The 25,167-nt window shown below is 40.3% G+C and overlaps 1 protein-coding gene across 2 annotated transcripts in view; it reads right to left on the bottom strand.

Annotated features, from left to right (window-relative positions):
• Positions 1 to 25,167, bottom strand: part of RAB3B (RAB3B, member RAS oncogene family) — a 116,228-nt gene that overhangs the window by 68,319 nt on the left and 22,742 nt on the right. For both annotated transcript variants that reach the window (XM_058717406.1, XM_058717407.1), the window contains 2 exons: positions 24,253 to 24,322; positions 23,420 to 23,503 (listed from right to left, as the gene is read on the bottom strand). In XM_058717406.1, the coding sequence (XP_058573389.1) occupies positions 23,420 to 23,503; positions 24,253 to 24,321 (153 nt within the window). In that variant the 5' untranslated portion in view covers position 24,322. The remainder of the gene's footprint in view (positions 1 to 23,419; positions 23,504 to 24,252; positions 24,323 to 25,167) is intronic.

Below are 25,167 nucleotides of genomic sequence, written 5' to 3'. Positions count from 1 at the left end.
GCCTCAGGTCTTTTGATTACTTTCTCTTTCCGCTTCCCCTGGAAGGCCATGTAGTAAAGTGGAAGGAGCACAGGCATGGGGCCAGCTAGATCTGGTTTTCAATCCTTGTTCCACCACTTGCTTGCTATGTGATCTTATGCAAATTACATAATTTTTCTGATATACACACCTGATCCTCGTTTGTATTAATAGCAATAATGAGAGGTACCTCTTAGGGTCATTGTGAAGACTAAATAAGAAAATGAGATTGCTACTGGAAAGCACTTGATAGATCGCCAGGCACATAGTAAGCACTCAATAAAGAGGAAACACTGTGGTTATTATACCAGAAAAAAAATGCTATTTTTAGCCACAATTGCCTCCCAAGAAGGATTGACCCTAATGTACAAAGATCCTTTTGTCTACTTAGGGTCTTGAGGAGTGTGGGTATGTAAGTGTAGGAGGAGAACGGGTAATACTAAATTGCTCTGGGTAGAAAAGGGAGGAGAATTTAGAATTCACTTGGCAAAATGGAAGGGAGAGGCAATAAAGAGAACTTGAAGGGGGAAAGGAAAAAGATGAGTACGAAAATCAGTGTAAGGGTAGGTGCTACATGGGTAAAAGCTGAGAAAAAACCCTCCCATAGCAGATGGACAGAGTGTTTAAGTTCTAGAATGTATAAAATGTGATATGTTGTTTGTCATACATATGATGCAACTGCTTTCTGTGACTCTCGAGACTTTGGAACTCAGGAATGCTTTCTGAGACAGGGGCATACTGAGGATGAGTAAGCAGGGAAATTGTGCAATGGGCTTTGTTTTCCTGAGTTGAAAAAGGAGACTAGAGGCAGAGACTATAAGAACACAGTCCTCGTAGAATTTACAAAAATTTCCAGGAAGACTTAGAACATATAAGGATTATAAAATGTGAAAATTGAGGTTCGAGTCCATTGCAGTTAGATCTTAAGGGGGCAGAGAGGCCACTTCTGGCATTTGGACTGTATCAATTATGCCCCCCAATAGCTACCTCCCTATTATTAACTAGCAGGTTACCACCAGTTCAAATTATATTGAACTGCCTTCACTTCCAGATCCAAATGCCCAAATAAGAACAGGAAGAAAGATCTATTCTATCCCAAAAGTCTACTTTTTGTCTTTGATTAGATTGATTAATAACTATGATCATTAAGACCTTAACATATGATGGGCCCATTCACATCTTTTATCTCATTTAGTTCTCAATACAATCATGCAATGTATGGATTGTCATCCCCTTTTTATAAATGAGGAAACAGAATTCAGAAAGTTCCAGTGACTTGCCAATGGTACATGTCTGGTAAATGGCAGAACCAGATACAAGTCTGTCTGATTCCAAGTCTAAGACCCTTCTATTAGACCCCCCAGAATTGTGGTTAGTCAATGGTCACCACCGTGGTTTAGAGTCCTACAAATAAAATCTCCTTAAATCTTTTCTAACTTCCAGAGTAATCATCCTTTTCCAGCTCCTATTTTTTACATGAAATATAAAATTGATGTTTTCTGTTGAATGAGAATTAGTCACTTAGAAAAGGTAATATCATAAGTGTGTATATCATTTGGAATGTTCAAATCTTTTTTTTTTTTTTTTTTTAACGTTTATTTATTTTTGAGACAGAGAGAGACAGAGCATGAATGGGGGAGGGGCAGAGAGAGAGGGAGACACAGAATCGGAAACAGGCTCCGGGCTCTGAGCCATCAGCCGAGAGCCTGACGCGGGGCTCGAACTCACGGACCGCGAGATCGTGACCTGAGCCGAAGTCGGACGCTTAACCGACTGAGCCACCCAGGCGCCCCGGAATGTTCAAATCTTTACAAGGTTCAAATCCACACCCCAGTGCCAGTCCCTTATGACCAACATAGATGTGTTGACAGGTTAAGTAAGTGTTTTCATCTGACCTCCTCGACGGGTCATGAGCTTCCTCATGCAATGAGGGAGCTTAAGCAGGTGTCGGAAGGTCACCAGAATCTGTAAAGCAGCTTTAGAAACATTGGGTTCAATGAGAGGAGTGGTGGAAGACAGGACTGGGAAGAGGCAGGGGCCAGGTGATCTTAAGTCCTCATAAATCAGGGCAAAGATTTGAGAATTTACCTTGTAAGCATAAGGATTTAAGCAATGGAGTAACCTGGCTACATATACATATAATAAAGAATGGTCTGGGGCACCTGTGTGGCTCAGTTGTTTGAGCATCCGACTCTTGATTTCCTCTCAGGTCATGATCTCAGGGCCATGAGTTCGAGCCCTGCATCTGGCTCAGTGCTGACAGCACAGAGCCTACTCTCTCTCTCTCTCTCTCTCTCTCTCTCTCTCTCTCTCTCTGCCCTTCCCCCACTCGCTTGCTCTCTCTCTCTCAAAATAAATAATTAAACATTAAAAAAAAATAAAGAATGCTCTGATTGTGGTGGGTATGACAGATTGAATGGGAAGGGTAGGGAGCAGGGCGACAGCATTCACTAAACAGGGAATATAATTAGAGATTGCTCTGATAATCCAGGTGAGAGATGAAGAGGGCTAGAACTCATGTCCTAACAGTGGGGAAAATGAAGAGTAGAGAGACTTGATATGTATTTAGGAAGGATTAAATGTGAGATATGAGGCAAAGGGAACAGGCATAACCAACCAGGTAGACAAGGAAGCTATTTATTGACAACTGGAGGCCAGAAGCTGATTTAGTTACCTATTGCTGCATAACAAAGCACTCCCAAAAATTCATGGCTTAAACAGCAATACTGTATTCTTTCTCCCAGTTCAGTGGATGGCTGAATAGCTTAGTCTTCTGGTTTTGTTTGAGATCACTCTGAGCAGCATTCAGCTGGAAGTTCAGCTGGACTAGGAGGTCTAAGACGGCCTCACTAATAGGTCTGGCAATTGGTTCTGGCTGAGAGTTGAGCACCATGGTTCTTCTCCACTTTCTAATCCACCAGTAGGCTAGATCAGCTTACCTGGTGGTCTCCAGGCAGTATGCCAAGAGGATAAATGCAGAAGATACAATCTCTTAAGGGCTAGCCTCAGAAATTGCATAGCATCACGTGTACTTTATTCTATTGGCCGAATCAAGTCACAAGAACAGCCCAGATTTCAAGGAATGGAGAAATCAACTTCTGATGGGAAAGAATAGCGAAGTCACATTGCAAAGGGGGCATCGATACAGGGAAGGGAAGAATCTATTGCCATCAACCAATCTACTGCAGGAGTGGGAACAGATTTAGATAATGAGTATCTCAAATGCCACTTCATACACTAATCATTCCTTCCCTCTCTGTGCTCCAGTTTCTTCAACTGTAAAGTAAATGAATGTGCATGGGCATTCTCCCCACTAGTATAAGTTTATAAGTGAAATTCGGTAAAATGTACATTGAGGACACTGACCCCATCATCAGGGCACACTACTGTCAGCAGGAGTGGAATGTGAGACACACAGGGAAACATTCAATTGTGAATAGTCAGAACACAGGTACCACCCACCACTCATCCCTCTTCCTTCACCCACTCTGCCAATCCTTCACAGAAGCTGATCCATTCTACTTCCTGAGAACTCTCTATTCCATTCCTTCCTCTCCATTCCAGTGCCATAGCCTCTTCACTGTCCTACTGCCACCATAGCTCCCAATCTTCCCCTGTAATCTGAGCTCCATGCTGCAGAAGAGGGCTCTCCCTAAACCCAGTTTAAAATCCCCCACCACATTGCCCTCCTCCAAAGTCCGTCTGTTAATATGCACATATGGCCCTCTGTGATCTAGCCTCACTTATTCTCTAGACTCATTCCTAAAAATTCCCCCATCACATCCTAAGTACCAACATTAAACTACCTACTGTTCCCTGAATGTGACCTGATCCATAACACCTCCATGAATTTGTGTCAGGGTCTTCTACATGGAATGCCATTCATTCATTTATTCATTCACTCACTCACACAGCAAATATCTCCTATGTACCTATTATATAGAGGGGTGAATAACAAGCAGTCCCTGACCCCAAAGAGGCTCAGTGTCTGGTGCAGCACAGCAAGCTATAAGATCCAGCTAGTCTGGAGTTCCATAGGGCAAAGGCCACACTAGTACTCAACAAGGTGCCTCCTGGATCATTCTTAGAAAGAGTCAGGGGATATTTGCTGAAAAACAGTCATATAAATATTTACAAAGGGTTTCTCCCACCCACCATCTCATTGAACTTTCACAATAAACCTATAAGGTAGAGACTAATTCATACTATCTTGGATGTGAAGAAGAAATAACTAGGCCATGGTTTCTTAGCTACTGAGAGTAGGGAAAGCCAGGACTAAAATCAGCCACAATAATAAATCTGACAAGACAGGACTGTATTCTCACTCTGGGATGTGTCAGCGGGGAGGTGCCTGAGAGTTAGGTTAGGCCCCATGCTGAATGCAGAGTTGAGACTTAAGCTGAGCCTTCAAGGATAAGTAGGAGTTTGTTTTGTTTGTTTGTTTGTTTTTTAGTTTATTTATTTTGAGAGAGTGCAAGTGGGGGAGAGGCAGAGAGAGAGAGGAAGAGAGAGAGAATCCCAAGCAGACTCCATACTGTCAGCACAGAGCCCAATGCGGGGCTCAAACTCATGAACTGTGAGATCATGACCTGATCTGAAGTTGGACGCCCAACTGACTGAGCCACCCAGGCACCCCAAGGATAAATAGGAGTTAAACTCATAGAGAAGCAACCCAGGAAGATGGAGCATCATGAGCAAAGGCCCAAAGGTTGGAATGATGTGTGAAGTCTTTGGGTGAACTGCAGGGGTTGTGAGTTGATGGAAGCACAGACATGACAGGCACAGTAGAGGTGATGAGTGAGGTGGGAGGTAAGTCAGAGCTGGAGGTTGGCCAGGCCTGGGAGGAGGGGAGAGGCGTGCTAAGGATGACGGACTCATTGATCAGGGCAATGCGGAGCTGTTACAGGGCTTCATCCAGAGGGAAGACTTAGCCAAACTCACGCTTTGTAAAGATCTCAGCCTGCACAATGGGAGACAGATTGGAGGCTACAAGAGACAAAGGACAGGGAGACCAGAGAGAAGACTGGTGCAGTGACTTCAAAAGAGATTATGAGACCTGATCTGGGAGGTGCAGTTGAACATTAAAGGGATGAAAATATAAGAGCTGGTAACTGGATTCGATGGGGAGAAAGAATATTGAGGCAACTAGGAGAACTTTCTGACATGGGTGATGCATTCCCTATGAAAAAGGGAACAGAAGAGACAGCCAAGGGGGAAGTGAGGTTCGGAAGAAGGGAACATAAGACCAGTGGTAAAAGCAGCAACTGAGCTGGAAATGATTACTCATAATAGTTTTCATTTATTTTATTCAAATTTAAGCAAGCCCACCAGTGCCTTAGGCCTTTGCCACAGAGCCCAGAAGAAGGAGCTAGTATTGACAATTCCCTTGTCTCTGCCTCCCCTATCCTCTGGGCTAATCTTCCCCTAGTTATTAAGAGAAAATACCCAGTTCACAATTTTTTTAAAAAAAAATTTTAATGTCTATTTATTTATTTATTTTTGAGAGAGAGAAAGACAGAGCATGAGCGGGGAGGAGCAGAGAGAGAGGGAGACACAGAATCCGAAACAGGCTCCAGGCTCCGAGCTGTCAGCACAGAGCCGGACACAGGGCTCAAACTCACAAACCGTGAGATCGTGACCTGAGCTGAAGCCAGACACTCAACTAACTGAGCCACCCAGGCGCCCCTACCCGGTTCACAATTAAACACCAACAATGACTAGACCACATACTATTTTCAGGGTTTTAGTTCAAAATCTAATTAAGATTTTATTGAGAAGCCAAAGGAACCTGAAATCAGCCCTTCCCTCCAACCCAACATGGAAGCCTCCCCTAAGCCTTGGCACACTCAGAATGAGACGGCTACCTCCTCCAGAGCAGACTTTGTCTTTGAACAACTCTTATTGTTAGGAAGTCCTCTTCTTTGTTGAAATATGCCTGCTTATAGCTTTCACCCTCTGGCCCCAGGTCTTTATCATTATGTCATTCATTCATTGATTCCACATAGGTTGTTGATCACTTAGCAGTATTCTAGGCACAGGGTACACAAACAGTGAACTAAACAAACAACCTACTCACTGGGAGGTTATGAATCCTAGGAGGGGAGACTAACAAATAAGTAAGCAAAATGTATAAGATAATTTCAGTTAGTGATGAGCACTTTTAAGGAAATATCCCAACAAGACAATGGAATAAAAAGTAACTAGGGGAGGGGATTATTTTAGAATGATTAAATAGGGAAAGCCTCTCTGAGGAAGTGACATCTGAGTTGAGACCAGTTGGAGACCAGCTCATTTTAGAGATGAGGAAATTAAGAGCCAGACAAGACAGGCAATTCTCCTAGGGTGAGACCATGGCTGAATAACCAAATCAAAACTTCCCATCTTGCAGCATGTTTATACAGCAGCAACATGGGCACAGCAATGGTCTGTGGTCAGGGTCTTTGTGTCCACAAGCCCACTGTGGACACAAAGTCCCCCTTGGTCTCCTCCATTACTACTCACCACTGATGAGTTCTCCTTCTAGACCATTTCTGTTAAATAAGGAAATTGAATTAAAATAAACCCCAAGACTTTCTAAGGTAAACCAGTGTGGAATAATCAAAAGCACATAAGGTCTAGGTTCAAATCCAACTTTCACCATTTGTAGTTATGTGATTAATTTTCTCTTGATCACACAGGTTGCTCATCTATAAAAAGGGAGTGAGAGTTAAATTAAAAGTGATAATATATGGGGGCGCCTGGGTGGCGCAGTCGGTTAAGCATCCGACTTCAGCCAGGTCACAATCTCGCGGTCCGTGAGTTCGAGCCCCGTGTCAGGCTCTGGGCTGATGGCTCGGAGCCTGGAGCCTGTTTCCGATTCTGTGTCTCCCTCTCTCTCTGCCCCTCCCCCGTTCATGCTCTGTCTCTCTCTGTCCCAAAAATAAATAAAAAACGTTGAAAAAAAATTTAAAAAAAAAGTGATAATATATGTAAAATAGGTGGTGTATAATAGGATATTTAAAAATATCAGCTGTTTTAAGGGATCTGATGGCTCTTATAACTAAATCCATCATGCTTGCCAATAGTTTCCCCCTTCATATACATGTCCAGGAACCTAAAGATAGTTACTACTTAGTCAGGTTTCCTTTCTAGTTTTGGGAAAACATCTATTTTGTCTTTCTCAGAAGGTTGGCTAAGTGAGGCTGTCAGCCCTGTGACCCTCTGGAAAGGTTTGGTTTCATACTCCCTCTTGTGCTCTAAATGGGAACTGCATTCTCTCAGGACCGACCAAAAGCCATGGTGCTGAAATCATAGGAATGAAAGAAAGGGAAGTAACATTAAAAAAAAAAAAAAAAAAAAAAAAAGTAATGTTTATATTTGAGAGACAGAGAGAGCCAGAATATGAGTGGGGGAGGGGCATAGAGAGACAGAGATACAGAACTCAAAGCTGGCTCCAGGCCCCACGCTGTCAGCACAGAGCCCCACATGGGGCTCAAACCCACAAACCACGAGATCATGACCTCAGCTGAAGTCTGATGCTTAACTGACTGAGCCAACCAGATGCTCTGGAGCTAACTTTTTTTAAAGTAATCTCTCCACCCAACTGGGGCTCAAACTCATGACCTGGAGATCAAGATTCACATGCTCTACTGACTGAGCCAGCCAGGCACCCCAAAAGGGAACTCACATTTGATAAGCATCTACCATATTCCTGGAACCTCTGAAGTACCGTCCATGCCTTATCTCACGTCTCTCACCAGCCATTCAACAGGAAGGGAAATTGAAGCTCAGCAAGATTAAATGACTTTCCCAAGTGTCCATGGATAAAAGACAAAGCAGACCTAAACAAAGGAAAGAACTGTAAAAATCAGTGATGTTTATTGCACTATAAAATAAAATTCAACCTATTCAGCAAACTTGATCAGATTCTTTACTCTTATCTTTATCTCCCATCACTAATGCTTTTTGCTCCTTGCTCTGTGGACACACAGAATGACTTATAGCTTCCAGAAACTTCTTTAAAGTGACTTTTCACAGGCCTTTTCTATCTTGAGTGTCTTTCTCAATACCCCTCCTTTATCTAGAAAACTCCTTACTCATCCTGCAATCCATCCTATCCTTCTTACTTGGAGATAACTTAATCACCTTCCTTTGTACTACTTCTGGACCTTAGTCTTGCTGTTGTTACATGAGAGCTAAAGTAGAACATTCAGTCCTAAGAAATTAACACTGGCCATGCTTTTATTCAACAACTATTCATTTATGGTACAGAGGTATGGTTGCAGTCTGAGCACTAGAAATACAATAATGAGCAAAACAGATATAGTCTATTCTCCCAGAGCTTGCATTCTAATGAGGAAATCAGACATTAAACAAATAATCACATCAATAATTAATTAACATTGTGATAATTGTTTTGAAGGAAAAGAAGTGGGGGATATGGGTGTCATGATGAGAAAAGGTTTCACAAAGTAATATTTAGGTGGGATTTTTGGAGAATGAAGTAGGCAAAAATCTGGGGAAGATTACTCCAGTGAGGGAATATCATGTGTAAAGGCCATGAGGAACTTTGAAGAATGGCTGGAATACTCATGATAGAATGAGAGAATAATATGCATCAAAGATGGAGACTTGTAGGCCAAATTATGCCATCCACTTAAACAGTATTATTGATTTTGGACTTTATCCTGAGAATAATGGAAGAGAGACAATAAAGAGTTTCAAGCAGGGGAATGATATAACCAGAATTTTTATATAAAGAGAATAGTCTCTGTGGAGAACAATTGAAGAGAGGGGCAAGGATGGTTGCAAGGACACCATCTAAATAGCTATTCAATTATTTAGCTGTTTCATTAATATTTATCAAATGCCTATTATTTGCCAGATTCTGTCCTAGGCTTTGAGGATATAGCTGCAAATGAGATAGATAAAGCCCTTCCCTGATGGATCTTACACTGCAAAAATCTAGGCAGCAAATGTTTGTGGTGATGGGGCTAGAGATGAAGAAAATGTATTAGTAGACTTGGCCTGCCATAACCAGGTACCACAGACTGGGTGGCTTAAGTTACAGAAATTAATTTCCTCACAGTCCTGGAGGCTATAGGTCTGAGATCGGGGTTGGTTTCTTAAGGTCTCTCTTTTTAACTTATAGATAGCCATCTTCTCCCTGAATCTTCACATGGTCTTCTCTTTGTGTGTCTATGCCTTAATCTCTTTCTGTGAGTACATCAGTCAAATTGGATTGGGGCCTACTCAATATGACATCATTTTAATTTAATAACCTCTTTAAAGCCCTCATCTCCAAATATAGTCACATTCTGAGGTACTGGGAGTTAGGACTTCAACATATTAATGGAGGGGGGACATAATTCAGTCCATAACAAGGAGCAAATCAATTTTTAAAATATTTAGGAGAAAGAATGAACAGTAATTGATGATTAAGGAGTAAGGGAGAAGATGTGAAGGATGGTGTCAGTTTTCTGACATGTGAAACAGTGGAGGGTTGTGCTATTTACTTTGATTTTTTTTTTGTTTTTTTTTGTTTTTTTTAATTTTTTTTTATTATTTTTTTAACGTTTATTTATTTTTGAGACAGAGAGAGACAGAGCACGAGCAGGGGAGGGGCAGAGAGAGAGGGAGACACAGAATCTGAAACAGGCTCCAGGCTCTGAGCTGTCAGCACAGAGCCCGACGCGGGGCTTGAACTCACAGACCATGAGATCATGACCTGAGCCGAAGTCTGCCGCTTAACCGACTGAGCCACCCAGGCGCCCCTGTGCTATTTACTTTGATAAGGAACTTTGTAGGAAAGTTCACTGTTAGGCCCATTGGGATCCATTTCCTATTTTTTCAGTAGTTATGATCTTTTGGAAGTTGTAAAGCAACATATAAAAATACAGTAGTTTGGCCAGCAACATAGTGGGGCATTTTTTGGCACATAACATCACAAATACATGGGAGGTTGTATCAAGCATTATCCATGCAAGTCTGAATTAGAAAGAGAATTTTCAAAAATAATTTGATCAGCCAAACTCCCCTGACTCACTTCTCAATATCTTCTCCCATAGAGTTGTAAAGGGATAGGCCAGAGTGGAGCAGGTAGAAGGTTGAAGAGAGAATAAGAGGTGAAGAAAGGTTGACTGCATTGGGTCAGGTTGAAGAGACACATAAAGTCTACAGATGGTTTGTTTTTCTTTTCTTTTTCACTTTTTATTTTTTTAAGATTTTGTTATTATTTTTTATGTAATCTCTACCCTCAATGTGGGGATCGAACTCATGACTCCGAGATCAAGAGCTATATGCTCTACCGACTGAGCCAGCTAGGTTCCCCTAGATGGTCTGTTTTTAAATGAGAAAAACAGTGCTTGTTTAAATGTGTATAGGAATGATCCAATGAAGATAGACAAATGATATAAAAGAGGGAAAAAGAAACATTTATGATGGAAGAAAAAAAATATGAGGACAAAGAGGGGATGGCTCCAGAGCTCAGTAGAAGGATTAGCCTCTGATAAGTAGGAGTCATCTCCTCCACTGAACAAGAGGGAAGAAGATGGGACAGATTTAGGGAAGGTCTATAAATTTACCAGTGGAAAGTTGAGCAAGTTTCAGCAGAAGATTTAGATAAGGTCAAAGTGTAATAAAAGATGTTGATCAGTTAGGAAGAAAGGACAAATAGGTGGTTGTGGTCAAAAGAATTTCTGAATTTAAGATTTTAAAAGTAGAACAGTTTTGAGTGATAACAAGATGAGATCATTGGAGTGAGTGGCTGAGATAGAGTGGAGGTCATTGGTGATGATAAAGTCAAATAAATGAGAGGTTAAGATGTTAGATGATGTTTTACATAGTTTTTCATGGCAAGTAAAGGGAAGCTGAGCTTCAACGGTATTAAATATAAGGGAATGTTACCTCACATATCTCGAAGTCCAAAAACAATGTGGAATTCAAAGTTGACTTAATTCCCTGGCTCCCACCATATTTCACTGTAGTTTTCTCAGTATACCCCCTCCTACCATAAGTCAACTTCACAGTCAATCTGGTAACAAGTAAAAATCTTTCTTGTGAGACCTCTCAGAATTTCTAAAGTATTCCTTTGAATTATGAATCATTCTAAGAGATACATTGTTATCCAAACTTACTGAGCCGTGGACTCTTTTTCTGAGAAACTAGTGTTCCATGAAATAGACTTTTGAAGATGCTGCTATAACCTTTTTTTTCTTTTTAGATTGTTGCGTATCTTTTACTTAACTAATTCTCAGTAGATATTTAAGCTGTTCCCAATTGGTTTTTTTTCTTATTTATTTATTTATTTATTTAAATTCAAATCCAAGTTAGTTAACATATAGTGTAGTAATGGTTTCAGGAGTAGAATTTAGTGATTCATCACTTACATATAATACTCAGTGCTCATCCCAACAAGTGCCCTCCTTAATGCCCATCACCCATTTAGCCCATCACCCCACCCAACTCCCCTCCAGCAACCCTGAAAGAGCCCAAATACCCACCCACTGATGAATGGATAAAGAAGATGTAGTATATATATACAATGGTCAGTGATCAAAAAGAATGAAATCTTGTCATTTGCAACAGTGTGGATGGAGCTGCTGTAACTTTTTAAATGATGGTATTGATAATTATATCAATCACAGTTAGTGGCTAACCACAGAAACTTACTCTGGCTTATATATGGAAGAAAAGAATTTATTGTATAATATTGAATAGACCATGAAATACCCAGGGAGGCTGGAGAACCAGTTTTGGGGGTACATGTTGCAGACATGCTGGGAAAGACACTACCACTGTCGCCACTAAGCACTAAGCTTGTATGGCCAACACTACTAGCTTCCAACACTGCACGCCACCATGAGCACTACAACCACCATTCCCCCAAGAACTGTCACATTTCTGCTGCAGAAAGTTGCAGGTGTATCTGATTGGCTGAGCTTAGGCCATGCGCCTGTAGTCTAGCTGCAGAGGAGGCCAGGAAAGCAATTATCTGGCACTTCCAACTTCTAAAATGGAAAGGGGGTTTTGCCTCCCTTCCAAATTTATAAGGTGAAAGATTTCTTAAATCTAAGAATGAGATTTTAATGCAACGGGTAAAAAGAATTTTTAAATGTCCATATAATTCACTAATTTATTTGCCCTCCATGAACTATAACCTTCCTCCCTTCCCCCATATTTATACTTCAGAAAAATCCCAGTTAACATAGTGCAACTCAAAGTTGCAATTACTCACTCACTAAAGATGGTGCAACCCAAAGTCTCTTCGTTCACTACATCCAGTTACAAATCTAGAACCTCTAAGTAATGACCTGGGAGTTATGTCTGTACATAGGATATCTGAATTAGAAAGTTCACCACTATAACCATCAAGGTTCTTTTGTGGTTACTAGGAGCCATTCTAACTATTATAATCAGAAAAGCATCTTTTTAATGATTTAATTTTTCTTTATTTTAGAGAGAGAGAGAGAGAGAGATCACGAGAGGGGAGAGGCAGAGAGAGAGAAAGAGAGAATCTTAAGCAGGCTCCACACTCAGCATGGAGCCCAACATGGGGATCAATCCCATGATCCTGGGACCATGACCTCAGCCAAAATCAAGAGTCAGACATTCAACCAACTGAGCCACCCAGGCACCCCAGAAAAGCATTTAATACAGAGAATTAGGTACTAAAAAAATCAGTTTGAGGGTTAGAGGAAAAGATACAGGGCTGGGCCTCAAGGAATGACTCCCAGAACATCACAGACTGTCCTGAAAAAGGAAAGAAAGTTTCACATCAGGAATTTACTACCCTCCAGGTTCTGGTTCCAGGATCATACAACCTTGGCCACAATCTGGAAGTAAGGAAGCCATTGTCCTCTTGGAATACACTGACATAGTTACAACCTGGGATGAGGAAGCTGCTGCCAGAACTGTTAGCTCAAGAGCCATGTCACACTTGCAAGGTCATGCCAGCAAAATGGTGGCCTCATACTCTACCAACTCTTTCCCCCACAATTCCCAATTCAGGTCTCACAGGCAAACATCACTGTAAAGTGAGTTCACTGCTCAAAGGCAGTATTAAGCGAGGTAGCATGATGATATATAAAGCAGTCTGTAAATCCACAGAGGGCGATGTGACAGCAGGAGCTTGGTGGGTGAGAAATCCAGATTAAGATTCTCTTCCAATAAAGTCAAATCACTACTTGATCCATGATAGGAAGAAACCGGTTTAATCAAATGGATTTTGATTCAGTGCCTGACTGGAGCTTCAGTGTTGGTTGCTACTGCTGCTGGCCTAGTGGACACTCAACAGTGCCAGGTGACTCAACAGTGTCAGACTTGGAGAAGCAGTGTAACTGTGAACAGTAGCCCTGATGCTGTACTGCTCCTCATGGCTCTGAGTGGCCCAGGAGGGCAACCAAATTGTCCTGCCCACAGAAGGGAGTAGAAATGGTGCTGAGGAGCTGATGGAGCCAGAGGGGTCTTGCTGACAGGATAAAGGAACAGAGTGAGTGGACTGACCACTGGAGGCTGATAGGAAAATAGACATCTCAGCAGATGCTTTCATAGGAGTGCCAGGACCAGGCAGGATGCCTTACATCTCGGAAGATGGCAGCTTGGGCAATGTCTATCTGATGTCGTGACACTGCACAATTCTCTGAGATTTAGATGCCACACGCAAGGGAGAAGAAAATAAAAACTTTAAAAGCTGACAGAGTTAAAACTTCAAATACCTAAAAAACCTTGGATCCGACTACATAAAATATTTCTCTGTTTTCATGAGAAGGGAGGCTTGAGAAATAATTATTGGCATGTACAATTGTTCCCTTTTTTTTTGTAACTGTATTTATTATCTTGAAAATTTAGATCAGCTACACAGCACAAGGCATTGATGCATTCCCTGAGTTGGTTGACTAGAAACTGTATCAGATAGGATAGCAGTTAAAAGTATGGATTCACCAGCCAAACTGCCCACATTCAAATCCCAGCTCTAATACCTACTAGGTTGGGTAAGTTACTTTGTCACTGTGTGCCTGTTTTCATGTCTATAAAACAGAAGATAATGATGATAATAGAATCAAATCCACCAGGTTGTTATTAGGATCAAATGAGCAAATGTAACTGAAGGTTTAGAACAGTTCCTGGCATATAGTGCTATATAAATATTTGCATTATCAGATGAGGAATGTTTGAAATCAGTAGTCTTGAAAGAAATTTAGGTTGAACAATCCTTGAAAGAATTTTGGAAAACTATGTACTTTTAAGATGACACCTTTAGCCTGATATTTACAAGTTTCATTATTTAAATAACTGCTAAGGACATAATTTCTGGCATACTGTAAATATTAAAATTTAAAAATAAAACTTAGGGGTGCCTGGGTGGCTCAGTCAGTTAAGCATCTGATTTCGGATCAGGTTATGATCTCATAGTTCGTGAATTCAAGTCCCACATCTGGTGAGCTTCAGCCCTGCTTTGGGTGAACAGGAGCCCTGCTTCCAGTAAAAACAAGTCCCACTTTGGGTGAGCCCCCCTTCTCCCTGTCTCTCTGCCCCTCCTGGATTCTCTCTCTGCCCCTCATTCACTTGCACCCTCTAACAAACCAATAAATAAAATAAAACTTATGTCATTTTCTAGAATATATCCACTAGAATCTAAGTACCATAGAAATTTTATACCCATCTTATCCACTTAAAACTAATACATGCACAAGCTCTTCTTAACAGTTGGAAATTTTGTATCATAGTTTCCCCTTAAATTTGTATTTCTCTCATTCTACTTAGAAAATTTTAACCTAATGTTATACTTTTATATGCTTTAAAGTCTTTTATTGATCATCATGCCATACTTCTCTGTAGTAAAAATATGTACTTAATTGGTATTAAAATGCTAAAATTTCCTTTGATTGTAAGAAGCTATGTTAGATAGCTTTCATACCTTATTTTACAATCTTTTGACCTCTTTTTTTCCCCTTCAGCCGTCACTCTGGTGACCAGCTACAATAAGAAGCTGAGGACAACTCTCTATAACTGCATTCCCTTATCTCTTGCTGTCTGCCTCAAGGTTCTCTGTCACTTTTTCGTGTATGATCTCTCAAGAAATGAACTCTTCTGAGGCAATCCTTGACCGACAAGGATAACCAGCTCAATAGTAGACCCTATTTTGACTATCCCTCCTATGCTTCACTCTCCCCAGTTCCCCACTCTTGTTCCCTAGAATCTCTTCCTAAAATATATGAGCTGTACAGAAAGCTTTATCTCAGGCCCTGCTTTTAGGGGAACCTAAACTAAAACATATGAGTTAAATTTTTTCTTCCAGATTCAGTTATCACTATAAGAATCATGAATATGTCAATCAGAACAACAAACATTACAAATGCTGATAATTATTAAATATAAAAGCAAAACTTTACTGAAAGTGCATCTCTTAGTGACACAACTTTTTAAAAATGTCATTCATGTATCTGTGGGAAGAATGTTAGTTATGGCTAGCAGGACTCAGCATTAACTCTATTTTTTTTTTTTATATCAAAAGTAATTCTTAGAATGTTAAAAACTTAATTCTAAATTTCTGAGCACATGCCAAAATTTTAACTGATTAATGAGGACCAGCAAGATGACAAAACTAATTCAAAAGAGGATACAAGAAATGTATATACATATCGTCAGTAACAAAAAGGAATCCTGAGATAAGATTGCTAAATCAGATATAAAACTGGTTAATGACCAAAAGGTAATAGAGCCAACACTTTTAAGGTTATTTTCTCCCTGGGAAAGAAATCATTTTCATCTTATTTGTTTTTTTTAAGTTAACATATAATTCATAGAGTTGTAAAATGTCTGTACCCTGATTAATAGTAAATGGTGAATTAAATTAAGTAATATTCTCCTAGAAAGTCACATAACCCTTTATGCAAGCTTGTTACAACAATGCTCTACAAAAACATTAAAAGTTTCACACAACTTTTATTATTTAGTTATTATTTTTAGAGATATAATTGCTGAGAAATGTTCATATAAATAAATACATGGGAATGGAAGGAGTTTTGTTATTGCCATGGCATTAAATTCTTTCAACTCTCAACCGAGTTATATACTCCAAAATCACACTGGTGTAACATCAAAAATTTCAAATGATAGATGAGTTGATAATTCAATTAGGTCATCTTTAAATCACATTGTAAGCAAAGAAGAGAAAATATCTACTTAGTGAAAGAATTTGTTGCCCATTCATTAATCATTCACTTTCTCAATTTCTAAGACATATACCACAAAGACTTATCAAATACTCATTAACCAAAACTCAGACCTTTTCACTTGCTTTTGAGATATACTGTATAACCCAATTCCTCACAAAGGGCTAAGAAAATCTTTGCCAATACAATATACTTTGAAGGAATGTAAAATAGGTGATGGGGATTAAGGAATGCACTTGCTGTGATGAGCACTGGGTGTTATATGGAATAGTTGAATCACTATATTGTACACCTGAAACTAATATGACACTGTGTTAACTAACTGGACTATAAATAAAAACTTTAAAAAAACACAATACACTTTCATAAAATGTATCTTCTCATGTAATTTAAGTATGTTTTAATCAAACATTCAGCTTTCACTCAATTTATGGGGAAAATCTTATATATTACCTAACTGGCCACATTGGCCTTTACTGTTAAATCAATCAGCTACATCAGACCTCTTTCAGAGACTTCCGTTTGGAGAGTTGGAATAGGTATTTTAAAATCAAATGTATTGGCATATAAATTACATACAAAAATGTACGTTTACAGTACGAGTTTTGACAAATGCATAAACCTATGTAACCATCACAGTCAATACTTCCATCACCACATAAAGTTCCCTCCTGTGCCATTGCAAGTTAATTCCCTCCCTGCCACTCCCAACTGCAGGTAACCGCTATTTGATTTCTTAGACTATAGGTAAGTTTTGCCTGTTCCAAAACTTCATATAAATGTACTCTTTTCTTGGTTTTTTTATTTTTATTTATTTTGAAAGAGAGAGTGTACACACACGCGTGGGGGAGGGGCAAAGAGAGAGGGAGAGAGAGAGAGAATCCTCACCGGGCTCTGTGCTGACCACAGAGCCCGATGTAGGGCTCAAACTCACAAACCATGAGATCATGAGCTGAGCCCAAACCAAGAGCTGGACATTTAACTGACTGAGCCACCCAGGCACCCCCCACACACCATGTTTTTAAGATTCATCCATATTGTTTCATGCATCAGTAGTTTGTTCTTTATTCTGAGAAGTACCCCTCTGTATGAATATACCACAATTTATCCATTTATTTGTTGACAGACATTTCGGTTGTTTCCAGGTTTGGGATATTATGAATGAAGTTGTTATGAACATTCTTGTACAAGTTTTTTGTTTGCAGACCTGTTTCATATAATCCACATAGTCATAATCTTGGAATTGCTGGGTTACAAAGTAAGTGCATTTTTAACCTTACAAACATTCCCAGACTGTTTACCAGAGTGGTTTTACCACTTTACATTCCCACCAGCAATATATAAGAGTTGCTCCATAGCCCCTTCAACATTTGGTATCATCAGCCCTTTTAATTTTAGCAATTCCAGCAGGTAGGAAATGGTATCTCTGAGTTCTAATTTGCGTGTCTCTGATGCCTAATAATATCACACATTTTCATATGCTTATTGGCCGTTCATTTATCTTCTTTTTGAAGTATCCATTTAAGTCTTTGCCCAGAGGCAACATTGTAACTCTATGTTCCAATTCAAGTAAATGTGTTAACATGAATCTCTATGACAACTATCCTAGGTCCAATTTCTAAGATTAATTCTGAATTCTTTTCTTCTTCTTTTTTTAACGGGGTTTGAACTCACAACCCTGAGATCAAGACCTGAGCTGAGGGGCGCCTGGGTGGCTCAGTCGGCTAAGCGTCCGACTTCGGCTGAGGTCATGATCTCGCGGTCCGTGGGCTCAAGCCCTGCGTCGGGCTCTGTGCTGACAGCTCAGAGCCTGGAGCCTGTTTCAGATTCTGTGTCTCCCTCTTTCTCTGACCCTCCCCTGTTCATGCTCTTTCTCTGTCTCAAAAGTAAATAAATGTTAAAAAAAAAAAAATTAAAAACAAAAACAAAACAAAACAAAGACCTGAGCTGAGATGAAGAGTTGGACATTTAACTCACTGAGCCACCCAGGCATGCCTAAGATTAATTCTGAATTCTAAGAGGTGAAGACTTGTCCTGAATTTGTCATCTGGATGACTTCAAACTTCCTTCTATGCTCCCTTAGAATTCTCCCTCGGGAGAGATGCCTTCTTTAATAATAACTGGGGATTGGAAGAAGCAAATTTTCAACACTTCACTGTACAACTTGTCTGAATTCAAAACACTTCCAAATGGTACAAACTGTCCATTTCTAATGTCAAGTTTTGCTCCCAACAGAACTATGCTTAAGACAGAACTGACAGGACAAAAGGCCTTTAATCATGGAAACTTATTAGTCTTATTTCAGTTCTCCTTTGTTTAGCACCCCCGAGGTTTTACATACCAGAGCAATGTACCACATTAATATTCAAGGTGAGAGGTGTGCTTTTTTCTGTAATGGGGAAAGGTGAATAGTGAAAAGGGAGGTGGGAATGATATTTCCTGGTAAATCTTTTTTTTTTTTAATTGTGATAAAATATATACATAAAAGTTACCACTTAACTTCTAAGTGTACAGTTCTGTGACATTAAGTACATTAACATTGTTGTGCAGCCATCACCAACATCCATCTCCAAAACTTTATCATCTTTCTCAACTGAAATTCTGTAAATGCTAGCTCCCCATTCCCCCTCCCCCCTGTGAACTACATTCTGCCTTGACTATGAATTTGACTGGTATCTCACATGAGTGTAATCATACAATATTTATCCTTTTGTGATTGGCTTGTTTTACTTAGCATGTCTTCATGGTTCATTGATGTTGTGGCATGCATCAGTCCTTCCTTAAGACTGAATAACATTCCACTATATGCATACATCACATTTTGTTTATCCATTCATCCATCGATAGACCCTTGAATTGCTTCCATCTTTTAGCTATTGTGAAAAATGCTATGAACATGGGTGTGCAAATTATCTATTGAAGTCCCTTCATTCAATTCTTTTGAGTATATAGCCAGAAGTGGAATTGCATTATATAGCAATTCTATGTTTAATATTTTGAGGACTCCTGGGAAATCACTTTTAAGAAAATGAAGATCTGGATATCAATTCACTGAAGTTTCTGTGTCCATGTCTCTCTTGTAAAGTCTTTATGTAACCCAGATTAAATACTCCTGTTCTGAGTCATACCTTAGAACATAAGGGAGGTAATGCAATGTGTGGTGTGAAAAAGCAGGAGTTTGGAATAAGATACGTATAGTGAGAATCCAGTATTTACTTAACTCTAGAAACTGTGGGCAAGCCATTTCCCTCTCCATAGTTTCCTATTCCATGAATGAGGCTAACAATGCCTGTACTATAGAACTATAAAGAGAACGGATAAAAAGAACCTACCATAAGACGTTGACAATTCACTTGAAACTACATTGTTTGGAGACCTGGCTACAGGCCTAGGATCTCTGCCCTGGAGAAGAATGACCACCTGGTGACAGCCACAGATAGAGAATTATAATATAATGTAGTGTGGTGCCGGGACAGATGTGTTTGCGGGGGGATACGGGGACACATTATTCTCATGAGTAGGGTCAGGAAAGACTCTCAGGAAGAGATGGCAGTGGAAGCAAGCCAAGCAAAGACACAAAAGCATAAAAAAGCATATTGTGGGGGGAATTTGAAGCAATTTGGTGTCACCACAACACAAAATGCAAAGACATGAATGGGAACAAATGTGGTTGACAGAGCAGGCAGCTTCTTAAAGGCCATGGTAAAGATTCTTTCTTCTGTGCCTTGGTTTCATTGCATATTTCAAATTCTTCTGTAAAATGGGGATTGTTATATATCTTTTCTTTTTTAAAAGTTTATTTTGAGAAAGTAAGCAAGCAGGGGAGGGGCATAAAGAGACAGAATCCCAAGTAGGCTCTATACTGATGCGGGGCTTGAACCCATGAACTGTTGAGGTCATGATGTGAGCTGAAACCAAGAGTTGGACACTCAAACAACTGACCCACCCAGGTGCCCCTATACCTTTCTCATAGGGCTGTTAGGACTATAAACACATGAACTGGAATAACATACACACACAGCACTTAGAAGTATGCCTGGCACATACTGAGGCCCAAATATTTCCTTATGTTAATACTATTTTCTTGAGGTGGCAAGAAAGGCTTTAAGCAGGGGAGTGACACTGTCACATTTGCATTTTGGAAAGATCACTGGGGAAAGCAAGGAGGATGGACTGTAGGAGAAGAGAATACTGGAGGTAAGTAGGCAAGTTAAGAGCCTGTCACAATAAATCATCTACGAAGTAGAAAAAGCCTGCTCTACCTGAAAACAGTGACAGTGAGGAGAGAGGGAATCCAGCTATTTAACTAGCAGAAGACATGAGTTCTGATGCCCATGTGAATGTGGGAGAAGCAGGAGTGGGAAGAGTCCTAGATTAGGCCCTCAAGCCTAGTTTTCTTCCTGAAGTGATCTCCATCCCTCCCTCCATTCTCTAGTAACAAAAAGGCCATCACAACACATTTCCTTTCAAAGTTTTATTAAAGTTTAATGGAACAATTAATGTCTTTTAATTTTTTTGTTAACCTCAGTACAAAAATACAGTTGACAACTTGACAAAAATGGCTCCACATAGGGCTTGAAGGTTTCTGTTTCTATAACAGTAACAGGGAAAAGCATGCTTCCAGCTGGGGCTGAGTCCAAGCACACAGCCATTCTTGCACACACATGCGTGCAAACAGGGAAGCCAAAGCAGTAGAAGAGGATGGAAGTTTCTGGGATTCAGGAAGAAGCCCAAGATTATTCCCAGGAGAAAATGAGAAGAAACAGGCTGGTCTCCTTGGTGGGGTAAAATTACTGATTTACATTTAGGTTTGTTGTTTTAAATGATAAACTATTTCTGAAGTTTTACTACTGTAGAAAAGATGCTACTTGTCTCCTTTCACCGCCAAGGTGAATAAAGCTGGAGGAAATGGAAAAAGATTCAAATACTGAAGTGTGAGGAATAAACCTCCAAATGGCTCAAGTTTTGTGTCAAAAGTGTCATCTTTTACATTCAATGACAAATAGACATCTAAGAGGGTGCGGGAAAAGGAAGTCTGCCACACTCTGCTGGATCCAAAGCACGGAGACCAGTTTCTGTTACCAGAAGTCTTCCACAGTGACAGCGCTCCTTCCCATGTAGGCAGGAGCAAGGTTTCCTGGTTGGTTTAATTGTTCTGAGTGATTTCTCAATGTTCCCTCCCCTGCTGCTTTCCTTCCAGAACACTAACTTTGATGAAAGAAGGGATATATTCATGTTACAACTCATCTTCAAGATGTTTCTCTCTGAAGGCATCACCAGTCAGCCTTTCCTGAGCTTCCTTCATCCCCTGAACAACTGTGAAATAAAGGTGGGGGTGGGGGGAGTATGAAGTAGGTTTTTAATATCCGACATTTGACAACTAACACAGATTTTTGTTATAGGAGAAATATGACAGGAGCACAGGATCTGGACTCGAGATCTAGTTCTGGATTTTAGGCCTGGAAAGTCATTTACCTCTTTGAATCTGTTTATAGCTTATCTATAAAATGAGCTAACACTACTTACTTCACACAGGATTATTATAAAAATTAAATAAATAATAAGAGCTTTATAATTTATGAAATACTACAAAAATATTACTCGTAGTTACTATGGCTTAGCATCCAGGATTAGGACTGAATCCCTGTCATAGACTACAGATGTTCACTTGACATTAAAGGAGTAGAAAACACCTTCCTACCATCCCCATCACATCTTTTTGATGAATGCTGCATTTATTTCATGTGCTGTGGAAGTTACAGGCATGTGTGTGCATGTGGTAGAAGGCGGAGTGGTCTTCAATGAAGTAGGTGGTCATTTCTAGTATCACCTATACATAGAAGAAGGCAGGTTCTCAAAGAAAGAGTAGACTGGAAGGAGGGCCCTACATAGATGAGACATGAAACTTCGTGTTTATCTCAGGACATCTCTCTTGTAGATTTAACTTCAAGGGGAGCAGGTGTTTTGGTACAAGCTCTCTAATACAGTGACAGGCCAGGAGCTAGATTGACCCAGAGTCTGTAAATCTCAGAAAGCAAGCCTGTAACCTCATAAGAGCCAGGTAGAATAGTTGGTTACATCCCTTTTGCTTTCCCTAAGCCTTTAGTAAAGCCAAGTTTGAATGTTCCAGTTTCATGTCAGCTGAGCCATGGGGGATTCAGGCAAAGGTTTTGTGTCCACAGTTGGACTAATGTGTTAAAAGATGATGGCAGTGTGGAGATGGCAATGGTAAGTTGGATGAAATCCTAAAGGGAATGTGAATCTCAAGGTTCAAGAATTGGGGACCTAAAATCTAGCTGCCCTTCCCATAAGGGAAATTTCCAGCTTTTAGTGATCTGCATTTGGGTAAGGAAGATGACATTCTCCTTACCCATGGGAAGGAGATAACTTCTCCAGATCTTGTTCCGCTCCCTATTCTAAGAAATAAGAGTTCCAAGGACTCAAAACAAAGTGATCAACAACAACAGCATGGCAATGCTGAACACATGGCAACTTAGCAAACAACCCCCTCTTATAGATGACACGGGGGAACTTTGGAAGGAAAACAGGGGCAGTACGTAGCATGAATTCCATCTCTGCCTCTAGAATGATTGTGCTCAAGGATTAGAGAACAAGAAGGCATGACTGACATGATTTCAACCTTCCTTCACCTGTTTGTGCTGATGCTGTTCTCTTTGCCTGGAACATGCTTTTTGCATTCTTCTGCTGGCTAGGTCTTGCTCTTCAAGATTCAATCCAGTCACTGTGTCCTCCAGCAAGCCTTACGTACTCCATGTTGGGCTACACCTCCCACCCCTTGCTTCCATAGCTTGAAATGTCCTCATATCTGTCCATAGAGACAAATTCTTATCTTTCTAGGTCCAATTAGAGATTACGATGTATGAAACCTCTTAGACTTGATCAGCTAACAGCATTCCCCCTCCTCTGAATTCTTACAGGAAGAGTGGCATTAGTGCCGTGGGAAAAAACTTAAGTTCTGGACTGAAATCCTGGCTGTGACTTAATTGTGAGACCACAGGCAAGTGACTATCTCTGTAAGCCTCAATTCTTATTTCCTGTGGTTCAGTTAGCTCCAAACTAGATTTAAGCAGCTAGGGATAGGGCTCAGTCTCATCTTTCTCCTATATTCTATACAGGTCCTAGCCAAAAGCTGGTCATGCAGGAGACACTGAGCTAACATGCTGAATCGAGTCTCCTACCATAGAGCTAGTTAAATTTAGCAGCAATTCTCCTCTCTCTCAACATACCTTGTTCAGCACTGACGTAGAAATACTTGTAGCTGGGGTTTCCATTCTCATTGATGATTTCAGGACGCACCTTGCCACTGGGATCTATTATAGACATAATGCCACAAGGATTGCAGTAATTGTAACGGAGAGGTGTTTCAAATGCTACATAGTATATTAGGCCTTCTAGGAAACAATACCTGCCCATCTTTGCAGCCCATTATCTCACCACTCTACCCCTTGTGTTTTATGTTGTAATCACAATGAATTCCTTGCAGCTCCCTGAAGTCAAGTCCCCCATGCCTTGACATATGCTGTTCTCTTTTCCTGGCATGTTTCTTTTCTGCTTGATGATGGGGGGATTCTGCATTTCTATTGTCTCCCCCACAGAATCCAGCAGAATGCTGAGCAAAGATTAGATGGTCATTAAATTTAGTATCTTTTATAAGTTGTTTGTGGAAAGACATTTGTTAAGTTATATGAAATTAAGTTAAGTTATAGTGGAAAGACATTCCACTGCCTCAGTTGCACTATGAAATCAAGGGTAGGAACCATGGCTTCTCTCTGTCCCTGTAGTGCCTAGCACAGGGCTTGACATGTGGCTGATACCCAAATGAATGAATGGATGCTCAGTACTCTGTCGTTGCTCACAAAAACAGTTAGTTAATAAAAAAAAATTTTCCTTCCAATTTGAAGTTCTAGCATTTAGAACTCCCCTACTCTCTTGAAACTGGTTTTTGTTTGTTTTTGTTTTTAGCCATCCTACTACAATTTCACTAGATGGAGTAAGTGCCTTGACTCCTTTACCTCTCCTTCCACATCACAGATCCCCAGATTAAGGTCTTTCACCTTACCCAGAAAAAGGATTCGTGGAATATAACCCCCATCAGGGCTGAAATCTTCATCCTTGGGCTCTTCTTCATCCTATTAAGTATAAATCTTAAGTCAGATCATACATGTCCTTTCTTTCTTCAAAACCTTTCAGTGGCTTCCCCTTTTCACTCAGGGTAAAACCCCAAGTCCTTGCATTGGCCTAAGAGGCCCTACATAATCTGCCACCTGGGCACTTCTCTAACTTTATGTCCTTCTACCCCTTGTTCAGTCTTTTTCAACCATGCTAACCTCCTTGTTGTCAAGGCATTAAGCCAGGCATGCACCTCACTCAGGCCTTTGTACTTACTCTTACCCTCTGCCAGGACATGCTTTCTCCATTATCCACAAGGCTCACTCCTTTTGTTTCAAATCTTTGCCAATATGTCACCTTCTTTTCTATTTAAAATTGCAAAGTATCCCCTCCATCCCTCATTTTAAGCCATAGCATTTACCACCATCTGACATATTTTGTTTCACCTGTCCCACCATATTCAATTCCCCATATATAATTTCAATGAGGGCATAAAGGATACCTAATGAAGAAACAGGAACGTTGTACATACAAGCCCAGCACAGACAAGGTGCTCAACTGAATCACATTTTGCAGAGATCTGTGTCCTGCATGTGTTACTATACCTTTAGTTCAGCAATACAAAGATGTAAAACATGTCATAATTATAGACTAAGACTGAAGGACCTTACAATGTGGTCTTCTTAGCTAATCTCTCCTCCCCTTCCTCCCACAAGTGGAGGCTGGATGGCCTTTTACACCTGACACAAGCTTTACTATTAGAAATGAAGAGGAAAACACATACATACAGGATGCGTGCTCTGCTAAATATGATTTTACACCATTAATGATGTTAATTCTAAAACAGCAAAGACTTAAAATCATA

Source organism: Neofelis nebulosa, chromosome 2 (assembly GCF_028018385.1).
Source record: "Neofelis nebulosa isolate mNeoNeb1 chromosome 2, mNeoNeb1.pri, whole genome shotgun sequence".
Lineage (NCBI taxonomy): Eukaryota > Metazoa > Chordata > Mammalia > Carnivora > Felidae > Neofelis > Neofelis nebulosa.
This window is presented reverse-complemented; position numbering and strand designations above follow the sequence as displayed.